The sequence below is a fragment of the Canis aureus genome, chromosome 23 (genome assembly GCF_053574225.1).
Source record: "Canis aureus isolate CA01 chromosome 23, VMU_Caureus_v.1.0, whole genome shotgun sequence".
NCBI classification, from domain to species: Eukaryota; Metazoa; Chordata; class Mammalia; order Carnivora; family Canidae; genus Canis; species Canis aureus.
This window is the reverse complement of record NC_135633.1, coordinates 15,466,163-15,488,564: the sequence shown is the minus strand read 5'-3', so window position 1 is coordinate 15,488,564 and position 22,402 is coordinate 15,466,163. Positions and strand designations below refer to the sequence as shown.

The window sequence follows — 22,402 nt, the reverse complement described above, 5'->3', positions numbered from 1 at the left end:
CACACACACACACACGCACACGCACACCAGGCCTCAGGTCCTGCAAGGGGCAGGTCTGGGGTGCCCTCCCCGTTGCACACACACACACACACACGCACACGCACACCAGGCCTCAGGCCCTGCAAGGGGCAGGTCTGGGGTGCCCTCCCCGTTGCACACATACACACACACGCACATGCACACCAGGCCTCAGGCCCTGCAAGGAGCAGGTCTGGGGTGCCCTCCCCGTTGCACACACACACACACACACGCACATGCACACCAGGCCTCAGGCCCTGCAAGGAGCAGGTCTGGGGTGCCCTCCCCGTTGCACACACACACACACGCACATGCACACCAGGCCTCAGGTCCTGCAAGGGGCAGGTCTGGGGTGCCCTCCCCGTTGCACACACACACACACACGCACACCAGGCCTCAGGCCCTGCAAGGGGCAGGTCTGGGGTGCCCTCCGCGTTGCACACACACACACACGCACACGCACACCAGGCCTCAGGCCCTGCAAGGGGCAGGTCTGGGGTGCCCTCCCCGTTGCACACACACACACACACACACACACACGCACACCAGGCCTCAGGCCCTGCGGCGGCCCGTCTGGGTGCCCTCCCCGCTCCGGGCACCCCGGGGCGCGGGCGCAGGCCCCAGGGGCGAGGGCCGAGGGGCGAGGGCCGAGGCCCGGCGCGCAGCCCCTCGCAGGGCAGGGCGGAGGCGGCGCGAGGGAGGGAGCGAGGGCCGGGACCGGGAGCGCGGGCCGCCTGGATGCCTGGGATAATTCCGCTTCCGTTCGGGAAGCCGCAGCCCCGGCCCCGCCGCGCCCGCCCAGCGCCCGCTCCGCGTCCCGGCCCGCGCCGCCATGGCCACGTCCCCGCAGAAGTCGCCCTCGGCCCCCAAGTCCCCCACCCCCAAGTCGCCCCCGTCCCGGAAGAAAGATGACTCCTTCTTGGGGAAGCTCGGAGGGACGCTGGCGCGGAGGAAGAAGGCCAAGGAGGGTGAGCGCGGCCGCGGCCGGGGCCGGGGGCGGGGGCGGGGGCGCGGGGCGCGCGGCGGGGGCGGGGGCGCGGCCTGGGTCGGGGCCGGGGCCGGGGCCGGGAGCGCCCCGCGGGTCGCAGCCGCCGCCTTCCCGCTCGGGCTGGGGGGGCCCGCGGGGTCGGGGGCTGGAGGGGGCGGGAGGGGGCGGCCGCGGCCCCCAGGCGGAGGCGCCCCCACCCCCACCCCCACCCCCGCCCCGGGCGCTCCCCAGGCCCCTGCGAAACTCTCCGGGGCCCCGCACCGTCGCTCGTTGCCGTCGCAGGCCTCGGGGTGAGGGCGGCTCGCGTGGGGCGCCCCGGGAGCCCCAGAAGCGGAGGTGGCCTCTGGCTCTCGCCCCCCCGCCCCGGGGTGCAGTAGGGACGTGCGCCGAATGAATGAGCGGCTCCCCGAAGCGCTCGGGCCTCCGGTAGGGGCACCCCTGCACCCCAGGGGAAGAGCTGGGTTAGGGGCATCATCCCATGCAGCAGCATCGCGGTGGGACCCTTCTGTGCACTCAGGAGCTGAGGGCTCTTGTAAAAAAAAAAAAAAGAAAAAAAAAGCATCGTCTTTCCCCCACCAACCAGGGTGAAATGAAGCGACCCCCCCCCCCCCCCAATGTGCATGTAAGATATTTTGTCTCATTGGCAGATGTCACATCCCGGTGTTTGGTTTGAAAACCGAAGTGACGGTTCAGGAGAAGCTCTAGCCATAGATGCGTAGATAGAATTTTTCCTAGACTGCTTTGGTGGTTTGGGAAGAGCCGTTTTTGAAGGCTGGGGTGGCCGGGATGTAAAGCAAGTTCCCCGTTCCTGAGTTATCCTAGAGCATCAACGAGGACTTCCGTGCTGAGAAATTGTCGGGCTTCATACAAAGAGCTACACGTCTATTTTCTGTGTTGGAGGGAGAAGCAGCAGAACGCATCCCTCGAAATGTTTTTCCTGATTTGGCTATCTTGGTAAACCGCTGCCTGCGAAGCCTACAACTGGGAGCAAATCATGAAGTCGTGGCTTAGAAAGGCCCCTTTTGCCCTCCTTTTGCCTACTGTGTTCCTCCTGTGGGCTCTCCAGCTAAGCATAAACAACTCAGAATTTCTGAAGCTCCGTGACCTACCGCGTGTGCTCAGCCCACCTCTGCGACTCTTTAGAAAAGTTTGTTGTAAAATTGCAGAGTTTGTGGGGCTAGGAGAATGAGACCGATGGTGGCCTTTCACGTTTCCCCGAGTGGTTTAGCCTGTTTCCCAAAGTCTTCCCTTCACCAGTACAAGCATCTTCTGTTCCAGGAGGTGGTCCTCATAGGCATGATTTTATGGCCTGCTGGCTTCCTATCCCTTCCTTTGCATTTGGGAGCCCTGCAGGAAACAGAAGGTCTACTCAGTTGGGATTTTGAAAATACTATAGAGAAGGGACTATTTTCAGAGGTGAGGGCAGGGGTAGGGGAAGCCAGAAAGGATAATAAGGAACCTAGCGACAGACATGTGCAAGCTGTTACCACTCCTAGACCTGGGGTGTAGGGACAGAGGAGCCCACCAGAACCCACAGAGAGCTGGAGCTATGGAAGGGGGCCTGCCTGGCAGGAAGTGTAGCTGTAGAGGGACGCAGCGACTGTCAGTAATGTGCAGATGGAGCAGGGAGCCATTGGCACAGGAGATACTCTGCGTCTTCTCTCTTCTTCCCCTTGAATCCCTTGCAGGTGCTTCTGATTGGCTGGGCCCAGTGGAAAGTCACCGGGCAAGGTATCTGGACACTGCAGTGTGTAGGGGTCAGCTCCCTCAGGGCAAGGAGCAGAGCAGAGATCATAATGGGGAGTGGGGCGGGGTGCAAATAACCAGCAGGCCCTTTCACAGTGAGCTGCCCAGAAGCCCACATAGTTTGCTGTGCTCTAGTCCTGCCCACCCAGCTTAGAACAGGGCTGTCCCCTCCTTTGTTCTAGCACAGACACCAGGTTCTAGTAATGCAGCCAAGGCTGCTTTTCCTTATTTTGTCAGCTGTATCACACTGTTCTCTCTCGTTGAGTTGGCTACCAATTTACTCAAAAGCATTTTTGTGTTGCTCCTGAACCATCCCCTTCCCTATCTCAGATTTGCGCAATTGGGGATTTAAAACCAGGTGCAAATGTTTATCTTTGCTATACTTAACTGTTAAGTCCTGATTCTGTTATTCAGCCTATTAACTAATCCAGGAGATATAAATGGTGAGTTGGCTGCTTCTGAAGAAGCCCACCACCCCCCAGCCCCGGCTGCTTGCCGCTGCAGGTGGTAGTTCTGCGAGCCCAAAGAAAGCAGCTGGGTTGGTCTGAAATGACCTGCTCTTGGTGAGCGTGTGCTGGATCTCAGTGATCAGTGCTTGACCTTTCCCAGGCCCTGCTTCAGTAACAGTAACCATCACTTCAGTAACAGTAAGGCTAGATCTTACTCTGGATCTTGTGTAAACTCACAGCTCTGTGCTTTGCAGAAACTGCTTTCTTCTATCCCCCCCCCCGCCCCCCATGTTCTAGAACGTGATTCTTCAAGGTCACTGATGTTAGCCTATCCACATATTATCCCAGTGCTTGAGCACTGAATTTTCCTGGCTCCACAGACTGCCATTCACTCACTTGACAACTGTTGTGTCCCACGGTAGGACACAAAGATTGGAAACATGTAATACATGTTAGAATAGTTAGTCAATAATTTCATATAAAAATAGGTCTTCCTACAAATACCTACTACGTACATCATAGAATGACTATAAAGTCTCATAAGACTATGTCAAAAGTAGTCATCACTCCTGTGTTTTCAATAAGAAGAAGTAACCTTAGAGAAAATGGAGGTTAAAAGTGTGGTCTTTGGGACCAGACACCTTTGGGTTTGTTTCCCGTCCAGCCCCTTATTTATTGCTGTGACTTAGGACAGCGTCCTTATCTCTCGAAGTCTCTGTTTCTTCATCTATAAAATGGGAATAAAGTATGTAATATGCATAGCATGATATGAATAATGAATGGTAGCTCTTAAAATTGATAGCTCAATTTGACATAGTCTTTAAAATTTGAAATAGTCTTTTTGTTTCGGACTGCAGAACATTTTACAGGTTCTGCAGACAGCCTGGTACCTCATGACTGTGTGAAGCCCTGGTAACCCTGCTTTGGTCCCTTTGGAAATTAGAGATCTTTCCTTGCACGTCAGATACTCCTGTTTCCAAAATGTCATATTTCTGCATTAAAAAAAAATTATCCATTTGAGAGAGAGTGCATGCGTGCGTGTGCATGAGCAGGCAGGGGGGTGCAGAGGGAGAGACCCTCGAGCAGACTCCCACTGACTGTGGAGCCACAGGTGAGCTCAATTCCACAGCGCTGAGATCATGACCTGAGCCCAAATCTGGAGTCAGATGCTTAACCGACTGAGCCACCTGGGCACTCCATACTTCAGCATTTTAGAATATATAGTCCCATTTTCATGATTTGTCATTGAAGTGGCTTTTGTTCTTCTCTGGATCTTCTCTTTGGCAGTTCCAGCCCTCCTTCATGCTATACAAAGACCTCTTGTGTAGGTTCTTAGAATAGTATTTTCAGAGTCCTTTGCCAAAGGGCCACCTTTCATCTTTCTTTCTCCAGATCTATCCTCAAGACTTGCTCTTTTCAGGGACACCATCTATTTTTTTTTAAAGATTTTATTTATTTGTTCACGAGACAGAGAGAGAAAGAGAGGGAGAGACACAGGCAGAGGGAGAATCAGGCTCCATGGAGGGAGCCAGATATGGGACCCAATCCCGGGACTCCAGGATCACGCCCTGAGCCGAAGGTGGGTGCTCAACCACTGAACCACCCAGGCGTCCCCCAGGGACATCATCTTGAATTGTATTTGCCAGCTGGAGTTGCCCTCCACTGAGTGAGCAGGAATGATTATTCCTATCACTTATCCATTTATTATCCCTTAGAGTTCCATTTGTCCAGTGCTTGAAGTGTCCAAAAAGGGCTTTAAGAATTTTATAATAATACTTGGACTTACCACTTTGGTCCTCATTGGCCTTCCAGTGTAACTGGGGAAAAATCCCCAAACTCTGCAACATATGTCTGGTTCCAGGAGTGGGGGGGAGCCCCCAGCACTGCTGAGCAATCCTCTTCTCCCCGAATCATTTTCCAGAGTGCTGCCTCAAACCCTCACTACTCAAGCTCCCCCCTACACCTTGAGATAGAAAACTGAGTACCAGGTATGAACTTGCTCAATTTCCCTTTCCTTGCCCAGAGCTACACTTCCTTTCATGCTTCTGCATGCTCCTGGCTTGCTCTAGTCCCTTCCAAAGAGGTCCCTTGTCCCCTTGTTTGTGAGGCCCTCCATTTCTGGTCCCTCCCAGACCTGGCATGGCCAGATGCCCTTGGTCTCTTTCATGCTGCTCTACCCCCTAACATTCTATAAATATGCTCAAGTCTTTCCCATTTTTTTTAAAGATTTTATTTATTTATTCACGAGAGACACAGAGAGACAGAGACACAGGCAGAGGGAGAACAGGCTTCATGCACAGAGCGTAATGTGGGACTCGATCCTGGGTCTCCAGGATCACGCCTTGGGCTGAAGGCAGCGCTAAACCCCTGAGCCACCCGGGCTACCCAAGTCTTTCCCATTTGAAGAAGATCTCCTGATACTGGTTTTTTTCTTAAGCTACTCAACCTCCGGTCTTGAAAGAGTTGCCGTAACAGCTTTCCCTTGCTTATCTTCTAGTCACTTCCTGACCCACTATCCTCATTCTTTCAGTAACCATTTACTGAACTCTGAAAAGACTAGTCTAATTTAAACAAGATAAATTGGTAGGTTATGTGTGTTGTATTAGAGAAGTGATAGGTGCTTGAGAGCAAAATAAAGCAGGGAAAGGGAACAGAGTGGTGAGGGTTGAGAGATGGTTGGCAATGTAAAATGGAATGGCTAGAAAAGCCTCTCCTGAGAAGGATATTTCTGATAAGGACCTGAGGGAGGTAGGGAGAGAGCCATAAGTATATCTTGGAGAAGAGCACTGCAGACAGAGGGAATGGCACATGCAAAGGTCCTGAGGCAGGAGTGGACCTGATATGTCAAGGGCCAGGAAGGAGGTCACTGTGATTGGAGGAGAGAGTGGATACAGTTGTGGAAGGTAGTGAGGTCTCAGGGATTAGACTGAGGGTAGGGGCGGGTTGCGCAGGGCGCTGAACACCATTGTATGACCGGGGCCTTTATTCAGAATGAGAGGAACAGGTTTCAGGGGTTTGCGTAGAGGAATAACATGACTGCACTTCTGTTCCAGCAGGATCACTCTGGTGTGGTGCCAAGTGACTGAGGGGACAGAGGTGGAAGCAGGGAGATGAGGTCGGGGGGCAGTGGGGACAGTGACCTGAGCCGAAGGCAGACTCTCAACTGCTGAGCCACCCAGGTGTTCCTCAAATCCACATCTCAAATCCAGACCTTTCACCTGTAGTCCAGACACATCTGTCCACCATCTCCCAGGTGTATCACTAGCTCCTCCAGTTCCACATGCCCTCGAGGGCATTGCTACCTGGGCGCTTGCCCCAATCTCCTCTTCTTCCACCATCCCATCAGTTGTCTAAGGCCATGGTCTTCCTCTATCCTGGCAACCTCTTCTTAAGGGCAAATAGTAAACATTCGAGACTTTTCTGGCCCCCGTGCCTGTCCTCAATTCTGCCCTTAAGATCATGGACAGTAAGTGATTGAACATGTGTGGCTGTGTTCCAGTAAAATTTGAGTCGTGGACCTGGGAATTTGAATGTCATGTAATTTTCATATGTCACAAAATATTCTTGTTCTTTCCCAGTCATTTAAAAATGTGAAAACAGGGACGTCCAGGTGTGCCCGGGTGGCTCAGTGGTTTAGCTCCTGCCTTCAGCTCAGGGCATGTTCCTGGAGTCCTGGGATCGAGTCCCACATCAGGCTCCCTGATGGAGCCTGCTTCTCCTTTTGCCTCTGTCTCTGCCTCTCTCTCTGTCTCTGTGTCTCTCATGAATAAATAAAATCTTTAAAAAAATTCCAGAACGTTTAAAATAAAAAAAATAAAATAAAAAATGTGAAAACCATTCTTAGCAGGGGGCTGAACAGAAGTAGATGGCAGGCTGGCACAGCCCATGGGTGGCGATTTGCCCACCCCTGCCGTATTCCGTCCCCATGTGCAGCCCACTCTTCAGGAGGCCTGTGGATTTTGCCTTCCGTCCCTGCCTCAGCTCAGGCCCCAGAACTGCTCTTTGTCATCTTCGAGATTCTTTCATTTCTTTTCTAATTTTACCATTTTTATTTTTCACCTGAAATGTTACAATATCCATCCCGCTAGTCTCCCTGTCTCTGGTCCTTTTTTTGTTCAATTCACCCTTCATGCTTTTGCCAATATACCATTTTTTGTTTGTTTTTTTGTTTGTTTGGTTTTTTAAACACAAAGATAATGCCCTCTCGGGGCAAACTTCTTAAGCATGGTACTTAAGACCTTCTCGGTTGCTCCCCTTCTGGTCTTGCCTCTGTTTCCCTTTCAAAAATCCTCCATTTTAGCCACACCAAAACACTGTATTCCCCAAATGCATCATGTTCTTTCATGTGTTTTAACCTGTATATGTGCTGTTTCATATTTCTGGAATGGAAAGACCTCCCTTTCCCTATACAACAAACTCCTACTCAATCATTAAAACCCAGTTTGGATATCCCCTTCTGCTGGATGCCTTCCTTAGCTCCCCCAGGGAGTGAGGTACTTCCTTCTCTGTGATCCCCTGCCACCTTGCCCGTGGTTCTGTTGTAGCACTGGCCACGTTGCACCGTGACCATCTGTGGGTGTGCACATCACACACCATGGTGAGAGCCCCCTTCCTGTAGCCCTCCTGCCCAGCGTAATATTTAGTGCATAATGATACCGGAGTTTTCATGCAATGAATTTCCCCATATTTACCTTGGTGAAAATAATCCCCTGCTAACTGGTTGTGTAATCTTAGGCCTTTTCCTCTTTGGAAAAGGATTTCTCACATCAGCGGATTAGGCTACATAACCTCTGAGAGCCCTTGCAGCTCTGGTATTCTCTGATTTCTGAGCTCTCATTTCACCAGGCTTCTCTCAAATTCAGTTTTATTGTCTGTGTAGGGTGGTCTGGGAATGACATCATCACAAAGACCTCTTTCTTTCCTCCACTAATGAAGGCACCTCTGTGTCGGGAGGAGGAGATGGGAGCCAGGATAAGCGGGCCCCGGCCCAAGGACACCTCCATATTAGGAGTCGTTGTCTCATGGAATATCTCTATTTGGTTAACAAGCACTGTTCATAATTATGTTTTAACCATTACTACAGAAGAGATGAAATCCTCATGTAAACATGTGTAAGCATCTAAAATCCATTGACCATTTACTGTCATGGAAAAAAGAACGCGTTTGGGGAAAGCTCTATACAATTTTAGTAATTAAAAAAAACATTTAAAAATAAAATACTTTAAAAGGGGGTATAAACCTTCTGTTAAGTTTTCAGCATGCTCTGCAGCCTGAAATCGGACGAACTTCTCCTTCAAAGTGGAAGGTGAAGGTGTTGTCTGATTCCTAGAGCCCCCGGGACAAGGAGGCCTCATCTGGCTTAGGTCCCCTCATCCCTTCCATTCTTTTCCCCGTGGTCTCTGGGAGGGCGGGAGCTGTGTCTGGCCTGCTCACATTGGCACTGATGTGCCTCCCCGGCACCAGGTTCTAAACGGATACCCTGCAAAATGGTGAACTAGCTGCCTGAATCAGCAGTGGGCATCTGATTCCTCCTGAGGGTGTCCCCAGGTTCCTTCTAACCCTCTCTAACCTTGCATGACCATTTTGGTCCCCTGACTCCATCCAGGCCTCAACTTCTGGCTGCGTGTGCAAGTGTGTGCATGTGTGTGATGAACCTGCCTCCTCCCGCCGGGAATCTCTTTACCCTTTGTGGAAGGACATTATCACTTGGCCCTGCTCTTCAATGCTAAGCACGTGCAGGCCCTGGAGACCAGAAGTTTGGGTCCTAGTACCTATGGGCAGTGATGGTGCAGTGGAGGCAGGGAGCCTGCTGGTCAAGGGTGGAGACCGGTCTGAGTGTAGAGGCTGGTATTCTCTGTTTTCATCCCGAAAAGCTTGCTCTGTGGAGATGGCGCTGCACATTTTTGTGACAGTGCTTGAATGATGCAGGACTGAGGTGAAACAGCCTCTGGGCAGAGTCTAGGGGAGACCACAGAAAGGTCTAGATCAAAATTCTGCAAGAGGTTCAGAATTCCTGTAATTCCCCAAAGCTTGCTGGTTCTCCTCTCTGACCTGCCTGTCCTTTCCTGAGCTTCTCAGCTTCCATCCCTCACTAGGTGCCAGGGAAATCTGAAAACCAGCCAGAGCAGGGCTTCCATCATTACTCCGTAGCAAAGGTGCTCCATCCCTGCAATGCTCCCCACTCGGACCCACCAGGGAAAAGGACCTACTCGAAGGAGAGGCTGGCCCGATGCACAGTCTGTGAATTGTAGCTGCTTTACCTTTGCTTTGGCCTGGGACCTGCATTTGCATGGAGTTCTGATCGCTGGAGGACTTGCCCCAAATCTGGTTCCACTAGCATTTACTGAGTGATAATTCTATTTGCTGTGAACACACCAGCCTGCCAAAGCCTTAGAAAAACCCCCTCTGTGGCTGGAGTCCTTCTGTTCCCTTCAAACCAGCCTGAGGGAGAAGTTAGGCCATGGGTGGAAGAAGCGGTGAACTTAATCAGTTGAAACAGAAGTAGTCTTTACTACCGTGTACTCTCTTGGGGGAAAGAAAAGTGAACTGAAATGCTTAGCATCTAATTTTTTTTAAAGTGTTTTTTTTTTTTCCCATTGTGAAACCAACCAATGCTTCTGGGATTCATGGGAATAGAAAACAGCCATGCAAGTTCCACCTCCCAGAGATAATCACTATTAGAATTTTTATTTATTTCTATCTAGTCTTTTTCTTCATTATGCCTTTTTTCTTTTTTTTAAAATAATTTGTAAGTATGCCGTGTATATTATATAGATCAAAATTCTGTTATTTTTCATTTTATGAATATATTTTGTGTTGCAAATCTTAGTAAACATACTTTTTATAGGTGCGTAGTATTCATTGAGTGAATGTCCTCTTGCTTGTGTAACCATTTCTTTCAGTCTTTTTTTTCCTAGAAATAAGGTTGCCTAAAAAAACTTTTTTAAAAAATTAATAATTTTCATTGGCTAGAGCCCCATAAGTACAGTTATAGGGTCAAAGGGTGACAGTTGTCTTGCTTAATTAATACTGATAGTTTATCTTTGATAGAGAGAGAACCCTGCTTTTGGGTCTGGTAGTCTTCCTAGTAGGCTGAAAGTAAAATCAGCATTGTTAGACGGCAGGTTTCTGTTTGCTGAGGATAATGGATCAGGGGAGTGCAGATTTCCCTCCTGGCTGGCCAGTAACATGTTCACAGTAAGCTCTAGTACAGGCAGGTCATTATTCCAGAACATTCTCTTGAGGCCATCCTTTCATCCATATGTGGCCCGGTGTATCATCCCAAGTACCCACTCTTCTAAGAGGGCCCAAGGTGCCTTGGGTGCCTTCTAACAGGGCCCAAGGTGCCTTGGGAACTTCGTCCTTGAAGTTCTCCTGGGAGTTACAGCCACTTCCTGCCCCGCTGAGTTCTCACCGCTTCATGTGAGACCCAGTGAAGGTTTGGTCGAGGAGTCCCTCCTTATCTTAATCCCTTCCTCCCTACTTCCCAATTTCTGAATTCTTGGACTTGCCGCACACTCGGTAACCACAACTGGAGGGTCACGGCAAGACTGTGAGCTAAGGGCAACGGTGGACAAATTAAAGTTGCTGGGGCTGAGGATTCCTTAGGAGACCTGGTGCTTGCAAGCTGGGTCTTGAAGCCAGAGGAAGAAACCCCTCCCTGCCCCAGGCTGACATGAGAAGGGATAGGACTCGGGAGCCTTCTGAATTTCAGATCAATTTTGACAAGAGTGGGTTGGGCTGATGCCTCCAGGGCTCAGTTTCCTCAACCTGCATTAGGAGTCAGCAGTCAGGTGTCTCATTTCATCTGCTAAGAGTGGATCTGAGCCAGTTGGAGCATGTAATGATCACACCCAGCACCCCAGGGAGCATTTCTGGGGAGTCGCTTGTGGAGGCAGCCTCCCTCCCTGGGAGTGGTGTGTCAGGGCATTTATTTCATTTTTGAATCATACTCTATTCCCTTCACTCATTCCCTTATCTCTTTTAAAATCCAGTGGCCCCTCCCCTCTTCTGTGAAAAACCCCATCTGACACCGAGGAGCCATGAATGATGCTCTTCGTGAAAACGCAGCCAGTCTCCTGGGGATGATGATGATGTGGGACTACAAAAAAGTGAGGCTACTGGCCTATTTCTGCTCCCTCCGTGACACAAACCCAGGTCACAGGGCTCCTCCAAACACCAAGGCGCTCTGTGGAGCAGGCTCTGCACTTTCTTCTTCCCAGGATATATTTGTCAGTAGAACCACTGATCTGCCAATCGCAGTATTACATTGAGTTTTCAACTCAACATGAAGATTTCTTTCTTTTTTTTTTTTTTTAATTTTATTTATTTATGGGAGAGAGAGAGAAGCAGGCTCCATGCAGGGAGCGTGAGGCGGAACTTGATCCCGAGACTCCAGAATCATGCCCTGGGCCAAAGGCAGGCGCTAAACCACTGAGCCACCCAGGGATCCCCAGCTCAATGATTCTAAAGTGGTTTTTGTCTTTGCCAACATGGCTTTGGCCATAGGGCATGCTGGGAGTCCCTGTGGAGAGGCAGAATGAGAGAGGGGTTCAGGAGGAGGGCTGAGGCCCCAAACTCCAAGTTTTGGGGATTCCAGGTTTGTTGGGGCAGGCGTTGAAGTGACAGGGTGCAGAGCTTCTTGGCTTCTCTTGGGTGCCTGGGTTCTGAATCCAGAAGGCTTTTCCAAGCCCAGGGTGGGGTCCCCGGTTCAGGGGCCTGGGAGCAGACACTGGCAGAAACTTATTAGCAGGCAAGTCAGGACCCTGGCTGAGTAGATGCCGGGCAGGTGTAGGCCATAGCCTCAGTTTGGACACATGACTCACTAGCCCCAAAAGTGAGGGCCTGCCAGTGCCTACCCAGGAAGCCTGGGTCCTGCCTTGCTCATCCCACCCCCCCCCCCCCCCCCCCCCCCGTCGTAGGCTTCAGGCTTGGAAATAAGCTTTCCTCTCAGTGGAGAGGGTTTTTTTCTATTTGCTGTAAGCCTGGGCTATCCCTGACTCCCAGCCTGGTGGGGCCAGCCTGTAGATGACAAGTAGTTAACAGTGACAGCCGGGTTCTAGAAGCAGGGGCAGCAGGAACCAACAGTTTTGATGCTGTTTTCAAAACACAAAAAGAGGGTAACGCAATTGCATTTTAAAGCAACCCAGGACACAGGGAAGCGCAGAAATAGCCCTTTGCAAGGAGTAGCAACTGCTTTTTTGCTGACAGTTGCAGGGCCTCTCTGGGTGGACTCAGTAGCCCCTCCAGCACACATGTCCAAGTGCTTGGAGACCAGAACGATCCCCTGGCCTGCCTTTCCTCCACGGCCTGTCATTATGGTAAATTACGAGGCTCCCACGATGACTATGGAGAGGCGGATTGATTTGTTCCCTTGTGATTGTCGCCCTGCTCAACTTGGCCCGGGTGATGGGCACCCAGATTTCACACCTTGTAATGGCCCTGCCAGGGGTGGATGTTAGCACAATTGGGACCTGACGCTTCAATAAATCTGAGACATTCTGCTGTGGAGATCAAAGTTCAGAATTGCTTAAATTGGTGTTGGAGCAGGTGGGAAGCAGGAGTCCAGGGCCATGAATTGGATAGATAGCAATTGTCGTTCAATTTGTAAGGCCTGAATGTCAGCTTTTCAAATGATATGACATCAATTTAAGTGATTTGGGCTCCCAGCTACCCAGCCTATTTAGTATGACTGGTTCTGGGAAGTGTGATTCATGGTCCAGCTTATGCTCTTAAAGGGGTGGGGTGTCTGGGGGGGTTGCTTGAGGGAACCAACCATGCTTGTACCTCCGGGGTTGGACAGTGGTGTGTGTGGAGGGTTGGTATCATTGGGTTATCAGTGTTCATGGGAGTATGGATGACAATTTCACCCCCTACTTGGATGTGTTGGTAACCCCCAAACTCCATTTCCAGCCATGACCTCTCTCCTGAGCTTTAGACTCATTAACATGTGCTTGTCATGGCATTGTTGCTTGTGCACAGAGGTGAAGCTGCATTTTAACACAGGGCATGTCATTCTCAAAGGCTTCGGATGAGGTGGGGATGTGCTGTGGTTTCTGATGGGAGCTCGAGTCTGGAGGAGAGGTGATTTGATTTTTATGAAGGAATGGTACCCTTTTTTTGTTTTTATTTTTTTTATTTTTTTATTTATTTTATTTTATTTTCCTTTTTTTGTTTTTATATTGCAGCTTTATTGAGGTACAATTCACCCATTTACCCAGTTTAATTCTGTGGTGTTTTAGTAGATTCAAATTGTGTGACCATTGACACAATTCTAGAACATTTTCATCACCCCAAAAAGGGACCTTGTATCCATTAGCAGTTACCCCATCTTCCCTCCCTATTCTCTTACCACCCTCCAGGAGCCACTGATCTATATCCTACCTCCAGATTTGCCTATTCTTGGACATTCCATATAAATGGAATCATACAGTCAATATGTGGTCTTTTGCAATTGGCTTTTTTCATCGAGGGTAGGATTTTCAAGGTTCATCTGTGTAGTAGCATATATGAGTACTTCGTTTCTTTTCATGACTGAAAAATAGTCTGTTAGATGGATAATACCACATTTTGTTTATCCATTCATCAGTTGATGGACATTTTGATTGCACTTTTTTGCTGTAATAAATAACGTAGCTCGTTGTTTTCATGTACAAATTTTTGTGTGGACATATGTTTTCATTTTTCTTGAGTCCAAGAGAATATGTTTCGTGTTTTAAAGAACGGCCAGGCTGTTTTCCAAAGGGGCTACACCATGTAATGCTCCCACCAGCAGTGCAGGGCTGGATCCAGTGTCTCCATATCCCTACCGACACTTGTTACTATCTTTCTTTTTTGATTGTAGCCAGCCTGGTGGGGTGAAGTGTAGCTCCCTGTGGTTCTCATTTGCATTTCCCTGAAAGGTCCTGATGTTGATCATCTTTTCATGTGCTTCTTGAACATTTGTAGATCTTCTTGGGTGCAACAGTTTTTAAGGTCCATAGAGTTCAGTGCACATCTCCTCAGTCCTGAGCATGAAGAGAGCTCTGGCTGCTAACCCAGAAAGGTACACGCACGCCAAGAAAGTCTCATCCTACACTTTTTCAGTGTTGGCAGGGAGTGCCAGAGACTTGCTGCATCCTGTATGAGGTGTAATTCGTCTTGCAGAATGACTGTATTCCTGAAATATTTCCTGTTAGGCAGATTGTCATAATTCTGTTATGCCACTGGCTTTCATTATTAAATTGGAAATTGATTGGAATACAATTTTAGGCCCAAATTGTGGATGTGGAAATTCTTGATGGTATATCATTACTTTTCAAATAATAATCCTAAAAACAATGATGATACCATTAAGTGCATCAGGGTAAGCACTTACACAGTGCTGTATGGGCCTGGCAATGTAGCAGATGCTTTAGATATATTAATATTTGATCATCTTAACAACCCCATGAAATAGGTATTATTAGCAGCTTTGATCCTTTACAGATGGGGAAAGTGAAGGACAGGGAGGCCAGGAAACTTGCCCAAGGTCAAGGCTAGTGTACTAGTTAAGGTAACACTAGTTGCTGTAACAGATAAGCTCCAGATTCTCAGACGTTTAACATAATAAAAATGTTTTTCGTGCTTATAGCAGAACCCCATGGCATCAATCTTTTTTTTTTTTATTAATTTTTATTTATTGATGATAGTCACACACAGAGAGAGAGAGAGAGAGAGGGGCAGAGACACAGGCAGAGGGAGAAGCAGGCTCCATGCACCGGGAGCCCAATGTGGGATTCGATCCCGGGTCTCCAGGATCGCGCCCTGGGCCAAAGGCAGGCACTAAACCGCTGCACCACCCAGGGATCCCAATCTTTTTTTTTTTTTTTTAAGATTTTTATTTATTTATTCATGAGAGACAGAGAGAGAGAGAGAGAGAGGGAGAGAGGCAGAGACATGGGCAGAGGGAGAAGCAGGCTCCATGCAAAGAGCCCGATGTGGGACTCGATCCTGGATCTCCAGGATCACACCCTGGGCCAAAGGCAGCACTAAACTGCTGAGCCACCCGGGGTTGCCCCTCTTTTTTTTTTTTTTTTGCAACTGATTTCTATACCCCATGTGGAGATCGAACTCACTACCCCAAGATCGGGAGTCACATCGTCTACTAAGTGAACCAGCCAGCCCCCACCTCCAGCCACCTTGATTGGATTGCGTTCCACATGGTCATTCAGGAATCCAGGGGCCTTTCATCTTACTGTTCTTCTTCTTCCAGGTTCTTTGAGTCCTCACCAACCGATCAAGGGGGCCTAGTGAGAAAGAGAGCAAGACTTCAGTGGGAGGTTTTTACCTGCCAGGCATAGACTTGATGCATATCACTTCTGCCCAATTACCCCTGGCCAGAGCTCAGTTATGTGGCCACACTTCAGTGCAAGAGAGGCAAAGAAACATAGTTGTCTGCTCAAGAGGGAAAGGAAAGGAATTTTGGCAGATACATGCATCATTTTGCCATTGCTAGCAAATGGAAGCTCTGGGAACTGAAACTGGGCAGTCTGGCTCCAGAGACTTGCTCTTAACTAGAACATTCTACTACCGTATCGTGAACAACAGCTCAAAGTTGGAAAAATGTGGAGTGTTACACCACTTTTTACTCTGTTTTCTTCCCACCTGTGTGTGTATTTGGTTGCCTAGATGCTGTGTTTGGGAATTCTATCAAAGTCATTGCCTTTCCGTACTGGGCTCTGTTCGATACATTTTACATGGTCTATTTCACTGAATCCTCACAATTATCCCCATGAGATAGGGGATTATTATTATTCCCCTTTTCTAGGCGAGGAGGCTAAAGCCAAGCACTTGGGTATGAGTCTGGGTGTAAGTAAGCAGCGTCTCTGTGCTTCAGGGGCCTTACACAAAACCACAGAGCAAGGCAGGGCTTGAAGGGGAGGTGAGAGAAGATGAGAAAGCCAAAGCCACCAAACCCCAGCTAGAATCTTGTTTGGATCCTGCTTTGGAAACATCAACTTCTACAAATGATTTATGGAACAATCAGGGAAAAACGAACGCTCACTGGAGATTTGATGACATGGAGGAATGAATCATTATTAAACTTGTAGGGTGTGAGAGTGGTGTCAAAGTCATGTTAAAAAAGAAGAAAGTCCTTATCTCTTCCAAGTCCATACTGAAATGTTCGGTGGATGGCCTGATAACGTGCCTAGGAGTTGCTTTGGATAATGCAGCGCAGGGTTGAGGTGTAGCTGGACAACAGGGGGCCACAGATTGCTCATTATTGCAAAACGACATGGGTACATGGTGGTTTGTTGTACGAGTCTCTCACTGTGGGGTATATATGCAATTTTCTATAACAATACAATAAAAAAAAGAAGACGACTTTAACGAATGGACTTCCTGTAGTGCCCTGGCTTGAAGTGATGGGGCTGGGCTCAGAGCATGGAACGTGTCCATTAAGAACAGCTGAGTAGGGATCCCTGTGTGGCTCAGTGGTTGAGCATCTGCCTTTGGCCCAGGGCGTGATCTTGGAGTACTGGAATCGAGTCCCTTGTTGGGCTCCCTACATGGAGCCTGCTTCTCCCTCTGCCTGTATCTCTGCCTCTCTCTCTCTCTCTCTGTCTCTCATGAATAAATAAACAGAATCTTTAAAAAAAAAAAAAAAAGAACAGCTGAGCAGCCTGGCACATTTTCTAAAGCAGGTCTTCAGGGACTGTGTTTGGGAGCCACCGGCCTGTGTTTGAATTCTGATTCTGAGATTGTCCCAGGGGCAATATTTAGTGCCGGGAGAACTGAGCCTCCAGAAGGTAGAAGTACAAGCTCCCCGGGTCGGGGGGATCCAGGCAAAGGGTGGGCTTTGCCCGGGCCCGGTGGCCTCAGCACTGGCTAGCTCTCGGAGGCAGAGCGTGGCCCGGGCCCCAGCTGCACTGTAATTAAACAGCGAAAATCCATCCGAGGCTCGGCCTTCTCAGTCGGCCAGGTCTCCGGGTCCCAGGTGAAGCCAGCTCTCGGCTGGCTGTGGGCCAGCAGGAAGGTGAGCTGCAGGCTCCCCCAAGTCCCTGCCTAGAATCAACAGCCAGGGCTCTGCAGCCCCGCTTCTGACCTGATGCAAATTAAGCTTGGCATTTGGAGATGGTATTAAATGTCCTAAATCAATATTCTAGAGGCAGGATCAGAACAATTAAAAACCCTGATTTCCTCCTCAGATTGTTGGGAGTGCATATGAATATAAATTGTTAGTTCGCTTTTCAGACTCAGCAGGTTGAGAAAGATGGAGGTCGGCCTGGTGATGCTCTGAGCATAATCTATCCCATCCTCAGCATCTTTTCCTGTGTTCACATGTATGTGACCTATGTCAAGCACATGGAGGGGTCATATGCGATGTTACATTTAATCCCTGTAGTGGACCAGAAGGTTTTGTCATCCCCACCTAGTAGATGAGCAATCAGAGGCTCAGGTGAAGTGACTTGCTCAGGGTCTCAGCTACTAAGTGGTAGAGCAAGGATTTGAGGCCATTTCTTCAAGCTCAAGGCCAAGGCTTTGCCCGCACAGCTGGCTTTTCTGCACATCCCCACCAACACTTGCTACTATCTTTCTTTTTTGCTTGTAGCCATCCCAGTATTGTGAAATGTAGCTCACTCACAGTGCTTCTCATTCCCATTTCCCTGTTTTTTCATTCATCGATAACAATTTATTTTTCCTTCATCGATAATACTAATTACACTGATTTTTATTTCATCTTTCTTTTTATGTTTCATTCATCAATAATAATAACAATGAATGAACCATAACAAGAATAACTTTAATAATTTAGTTTCTCCCGTCTTAAAAGATGTTGGCAGTTTTTCTAGTTTGTCCATTTGTTCAACCAGCGTTTATTGAGGGGCAGCCTGATAGGGAGGTTTCTGGGCTCTGGGGTGCACCAGACTGGTCCCATCACCTGTTGGCTGTGTGACCTGGGACAAGATCATCACCCTCTTTGAACCCTGGCTTTCTCATCTGTAAAATGGAATGGTATTCGTACTGCCCCTGCCCCGGGTTGTCATGGAGATGAAAGGAGCAGATACTTGCAAAATGTTTAAAGTAGGACCCCGGTCGGTGGACATTCTAGAAATCTGAACCCCTGGCAGACACTGTCAAGGCCCTAGAGGAAGAGCTATGTCTTTCATACTCATGGAACTCATCTCTTTTGTTTTAAGATTTTATTAATTTATTTGAGACAGAGAGAGAGAGGAAGGGGCAAGGGGAGGGAGAAGCAAACTTCCCACTGAGCAGGAATCCCAATGTGGGGCTTGATCCTGGGATTCCGGGATCATGGCCTGAGCCGCAGGCAGATGCTTAACCAACTGAGCCACCCAGGCACCCACACCTCTTATGTTTAGTTAATAGTATTGCTCCTGTTTTTATTAAACTAGCTAAACATATTTATGTTTGTGGTAAAAAATTCAAAAAAGCCAGAAATGCAAATGAAAAGGAAGGGCTTCTTTCTACTTTCCTATAGTCAGGATTTAGACTAGTGTATCCTGTAATAACAGTAATAGTAATAATAATAATAATAGTATATAATTATGAATTATATGAAACAGTAGTGTGTCAAGAATGCTATTGTGCAAGCATACACACTTGTCTTTTTATGCAACTGGAATGCCGCTGTAAAGGGTGTTCGACAGTTTATACTTTTCCACTTACCTATTTATCCATCTTGTTTTATTACACTTGGCTTCATAACATCACGAATGTTGCTTTTTTTTTTATATATATGTATATAAATTGAATGTTTGTGGCAACCCTGCATCAGGCAAGTTTGTTGGTGCCATTTTTCCAACAACATTTGCTCGCTTCGTGTCTCTGTCACCTTTTGGTAATTCTTGCAATATTTCAGACTTTATTATTTGTTACGACGATCTGAGACTGGTGGTTACGGCTTGATGAAAGCTCAGATGATGGCTAGCATTTTTTAGCAATAAAATATTTACATTTAAGATATATACATTTTTTTAAAGACATAAGCTATTGAACATTTCGTAGACTATAATATACTGTAGGCATAATTTTTATATATGCCAGGAAATAAAAAAATTCATTTTACTAACTTTATTGTGATAATCCTTTATTGCAGTGATCTGGAACAGAATCTGCAATATCTCGAGGAATGCATGTGTCTTTCACATATGGATTTACCTCATTTTTTAAATGACCTTATTCATTGCCTTGGGTGTGCCAGTTACATTTTAACCATTTCCCTATTGATGGACATTTAAGGTTTTTATAGTGTTTTGCTACTCCAGACAGTACTGCATTAAACATGCTTACAAACAAATAAAAGTGTTCTGTATCTGTTTATAATAAATTCTTAGAGATGGAATTGTAGAGTCAAAAATTTGTTAGGTCTGAATTTTGTTGGATATTACCAAATAGCTCTTGAAAGAGGAAATACTAGGGAAGAAAAATGCTACCCAAGCTTTCTTATTTTTTTTAAAGATTTTATTTATTTATTCATGAGAGAGAGACACACACAGAGAGAGAGAGGGAGGCAGAGACACAGGCAGAGGGAGAAGCAGACTCCATGCAGGGAGCCTGACGTGGGATTCGATCCCGGGACGCCAGGATCACGCCCTGGGCCGAAGGCTGAGCCACCTGGGCTGCCCCTACCCAAGCTTTAAAACTCATTTTTCTTGTTAAGAACTCAGTTTTGCAAGAGAGGATGGAAATGAAAAGTTAGCCCGATCTTTCTTTTTATCGGAAATGCTTTTCCTTGGCTACAAATTTTAGGGTAGCAAATTCTCAGGCCCCTGTCCTTGGGGCTTGGTGCAGACAGAATGTTCTAGATTTCAAGGCAAAATCCGGGGTGTGCTTCACTGTCTCTCCACTCCCCGGGCCCCCCTGCCTGCCATCCTCTGAGAGAAGGACTTGTGTTCTCTAATTTTCGGGATAAATCAGCGTCGCACTTTTCTGGGCTGGCCTCTCTTTGCTGCAGAGGTCTGGGTTTCTCACTGGAGGCAATAGTCACCCAAGAGCATCTTCCAGTGGGCATCCAAAGTGGGTGTCTTGCTAAGTGTCCACCAGCCTGGCCCAGGCCTTCCTGCCTCCTTGAGTTCCTCCAGGCCCAGAAACAGCTGGGTGCCGCCAGTGTCCTTCATTCTGTCTCCAGCAGACTGATTTCCTTTTAGGGATGACTGCTCCACCAACCCCCAGCCAACCAGGAGCAGAAAACCCAATGACGGAGATAATAAATTGCACCCAGGGCCCTGGGGCGAGGAGGGGAGAGGGATGACTCATGAGCCCCTACATCCTCCTGCTACATTCCAAGAGCTGCCTTCCTTGAGGCTTAAATCACTCCCTGAAAGCAACACCCAGATTGGACCAGACCAGACCAAGCAGAGTGTGGAGGAAGGCCAGCTGTTGTTTGCTGGCTACAGGAGGGGGATGTAGTGAGGGCCCTGGCTGGAAACAAGTCCTGGATTTTTAACTTTGCACCAGATCTTTTGAACAGCCTGGTGACCCTGGCTCCCCCTGGGAGTAAGGCACAGGGCATTCCCGTCCTCAAGTGGCCCGTGGCCTAGTCTCCAGGGATCCCTGTCTTCCTATTCCAACCACAGTGCCCTCGAGGGAGACAGACCTAATAGTATGGTGACCCTGGGCAAGTCATTTCATTTCTCTGAACCTCAGTTCCCCCCTACAAAATGGGAAAGAAGAATTTAGTACTGCTCTCCAGGGACGTTCATAGTTAATGCGGTAATTCACATCAGGTGCTCAGCATGGGCGCCAGCACACCTGAAGCACTTACTATTACTTGGTGTTATTACTACTGCCACCACTCCTCTTGACAATTCTGCAAGTAAAAAATTAGGAAATGTGGTCTGGCCGTGGCTGTCACCCCTGCCTATGATTTGTAGTAATAATAGTGAGCATTTATACAGAGCTTACTGTGTTTTAGGGCCGTATGTGTGTTGACTCATTTAATCCTGCCAAACCCCGTATGTAGCTATGCAGTAAGTCCTGTTATTATCCTTATCCTACATATGAATGTGCCCAGCACAGAGAGGTTGAACAGCTAGCCCATAGTTAGAAATAATGGAGCCAGGATTCCGACCCAGGTTTCAGCTCTAAAAGCTACTTTCTTAGCCACTGTATCGTCCTGCTTCTCGGGGTGTGCTTGTATGTTTCTCTAAGACAGTTTTACAAAAAAATAGCAGCTAAGTGACATTTGTTTTTGCTCGCATTAAAAATGTTGGTTTTTCTTATAATAGCAACATAGCGTTATTTAAAAAATTGGAAAATATACAAGGGAAGATCAAAGTATTTGTCTATGGTACTACGACCTTACTGGTGGTCTAGATAAAGGGCTGGTTCTTTTTTATTTCCCATGCTTTATGGACTGTGGTATCCTCCTGTGTGTGACTACTCTGTAGCTCATGTAACCTGGAACTCTCCATTTATGAAAGACAACGCTCAAGCTGGTCTATACCCTGTTTGCCTACACAATTCCTTGGAGCTTGTGCTTGGATATCACAGCAGCAGCAAATTGCTAAAAGTTTCTCAATTATTTTCTTGTCATGTGAAATGACACACAGTTCACAGCCTCATGCTGGTCTATGACTCATGCTCTAAGCAGCACTGACCTAGACGAACACTGTTTACATTTTAGCGTATTTATTTCCAGTATTTTCCTATGGGTTTTTTTTTGTTTATTTTTAGACTCTATACACATTTCTTTTGCTCACTACTCATTACAACATTACTGTAAACTATTCTTGAGTATAATCTTTAATGACAATAATGTAATAACATTCCATCTGGAAGATGTACCACAGATTACCAACCTAGTCCCTCTTTCATGGAGTTTGGTATGTTTCCGGTTACTTGTGATAAAAATATGATGATAAATAGTTTTAGTATAATTACTTTTCCGTATTTAACATTATTTCCATAGGATAGATTTCCTAGAATGGAATGACTGGGTCAAACAATATAAAGCCTTTTAAATTTCTTGTTAGATATTACCAAATTACTTTCTTTTATTTTTTTTTCCTTAAGGATGTTATTTATTTATTAGAGGAAGAGAGAGAGAGTGGGGAGGGTGCTGGAGAGGAAGGGACTCACTAGCAGACTCCCACACTGAGCACAGAGCCCAATGCAGGCCTCAATTTCCTGACCCTGAGATCATGACCTGAGCCGAAGTCAAAAGTCGGACGCCCAACTGACTGAGCCACCCAGGTGCTCCCCAAAATACTTTCTA

General features: G+C 47.7%; 1 protein-coding gene across 3 annotated transcripts in view; it reads left to right on the top strand.

Moving 5' to 3' along the window:
* PARVA (parvin alpha) overlaps positions 1–22,402 on the top strand; it is a 167,722-nt gene that overhangs the window by 1,241 nt on the left and 144,079 nt on the right. The window contains exon 1 of one of the 3 annotated variants that reach the window (XM_077866447.1): positions 739–986. The exons of 1 other annotated variant lie outside the window; for it this stretch is intronic. In XM_077866447.1, the coding sequence (XP_077722573.1) occupies positions 851–986 (136 nt within the window). In that variant the 5' untranslated portion in view covers positions 739–850. Of the gene's footprint in view, positions 1–738; positions 987–22,402 lie in introns of those variants that run through there. One more of the 3 variants, XM_077866443.1, reaches the window with a different exon arrangement.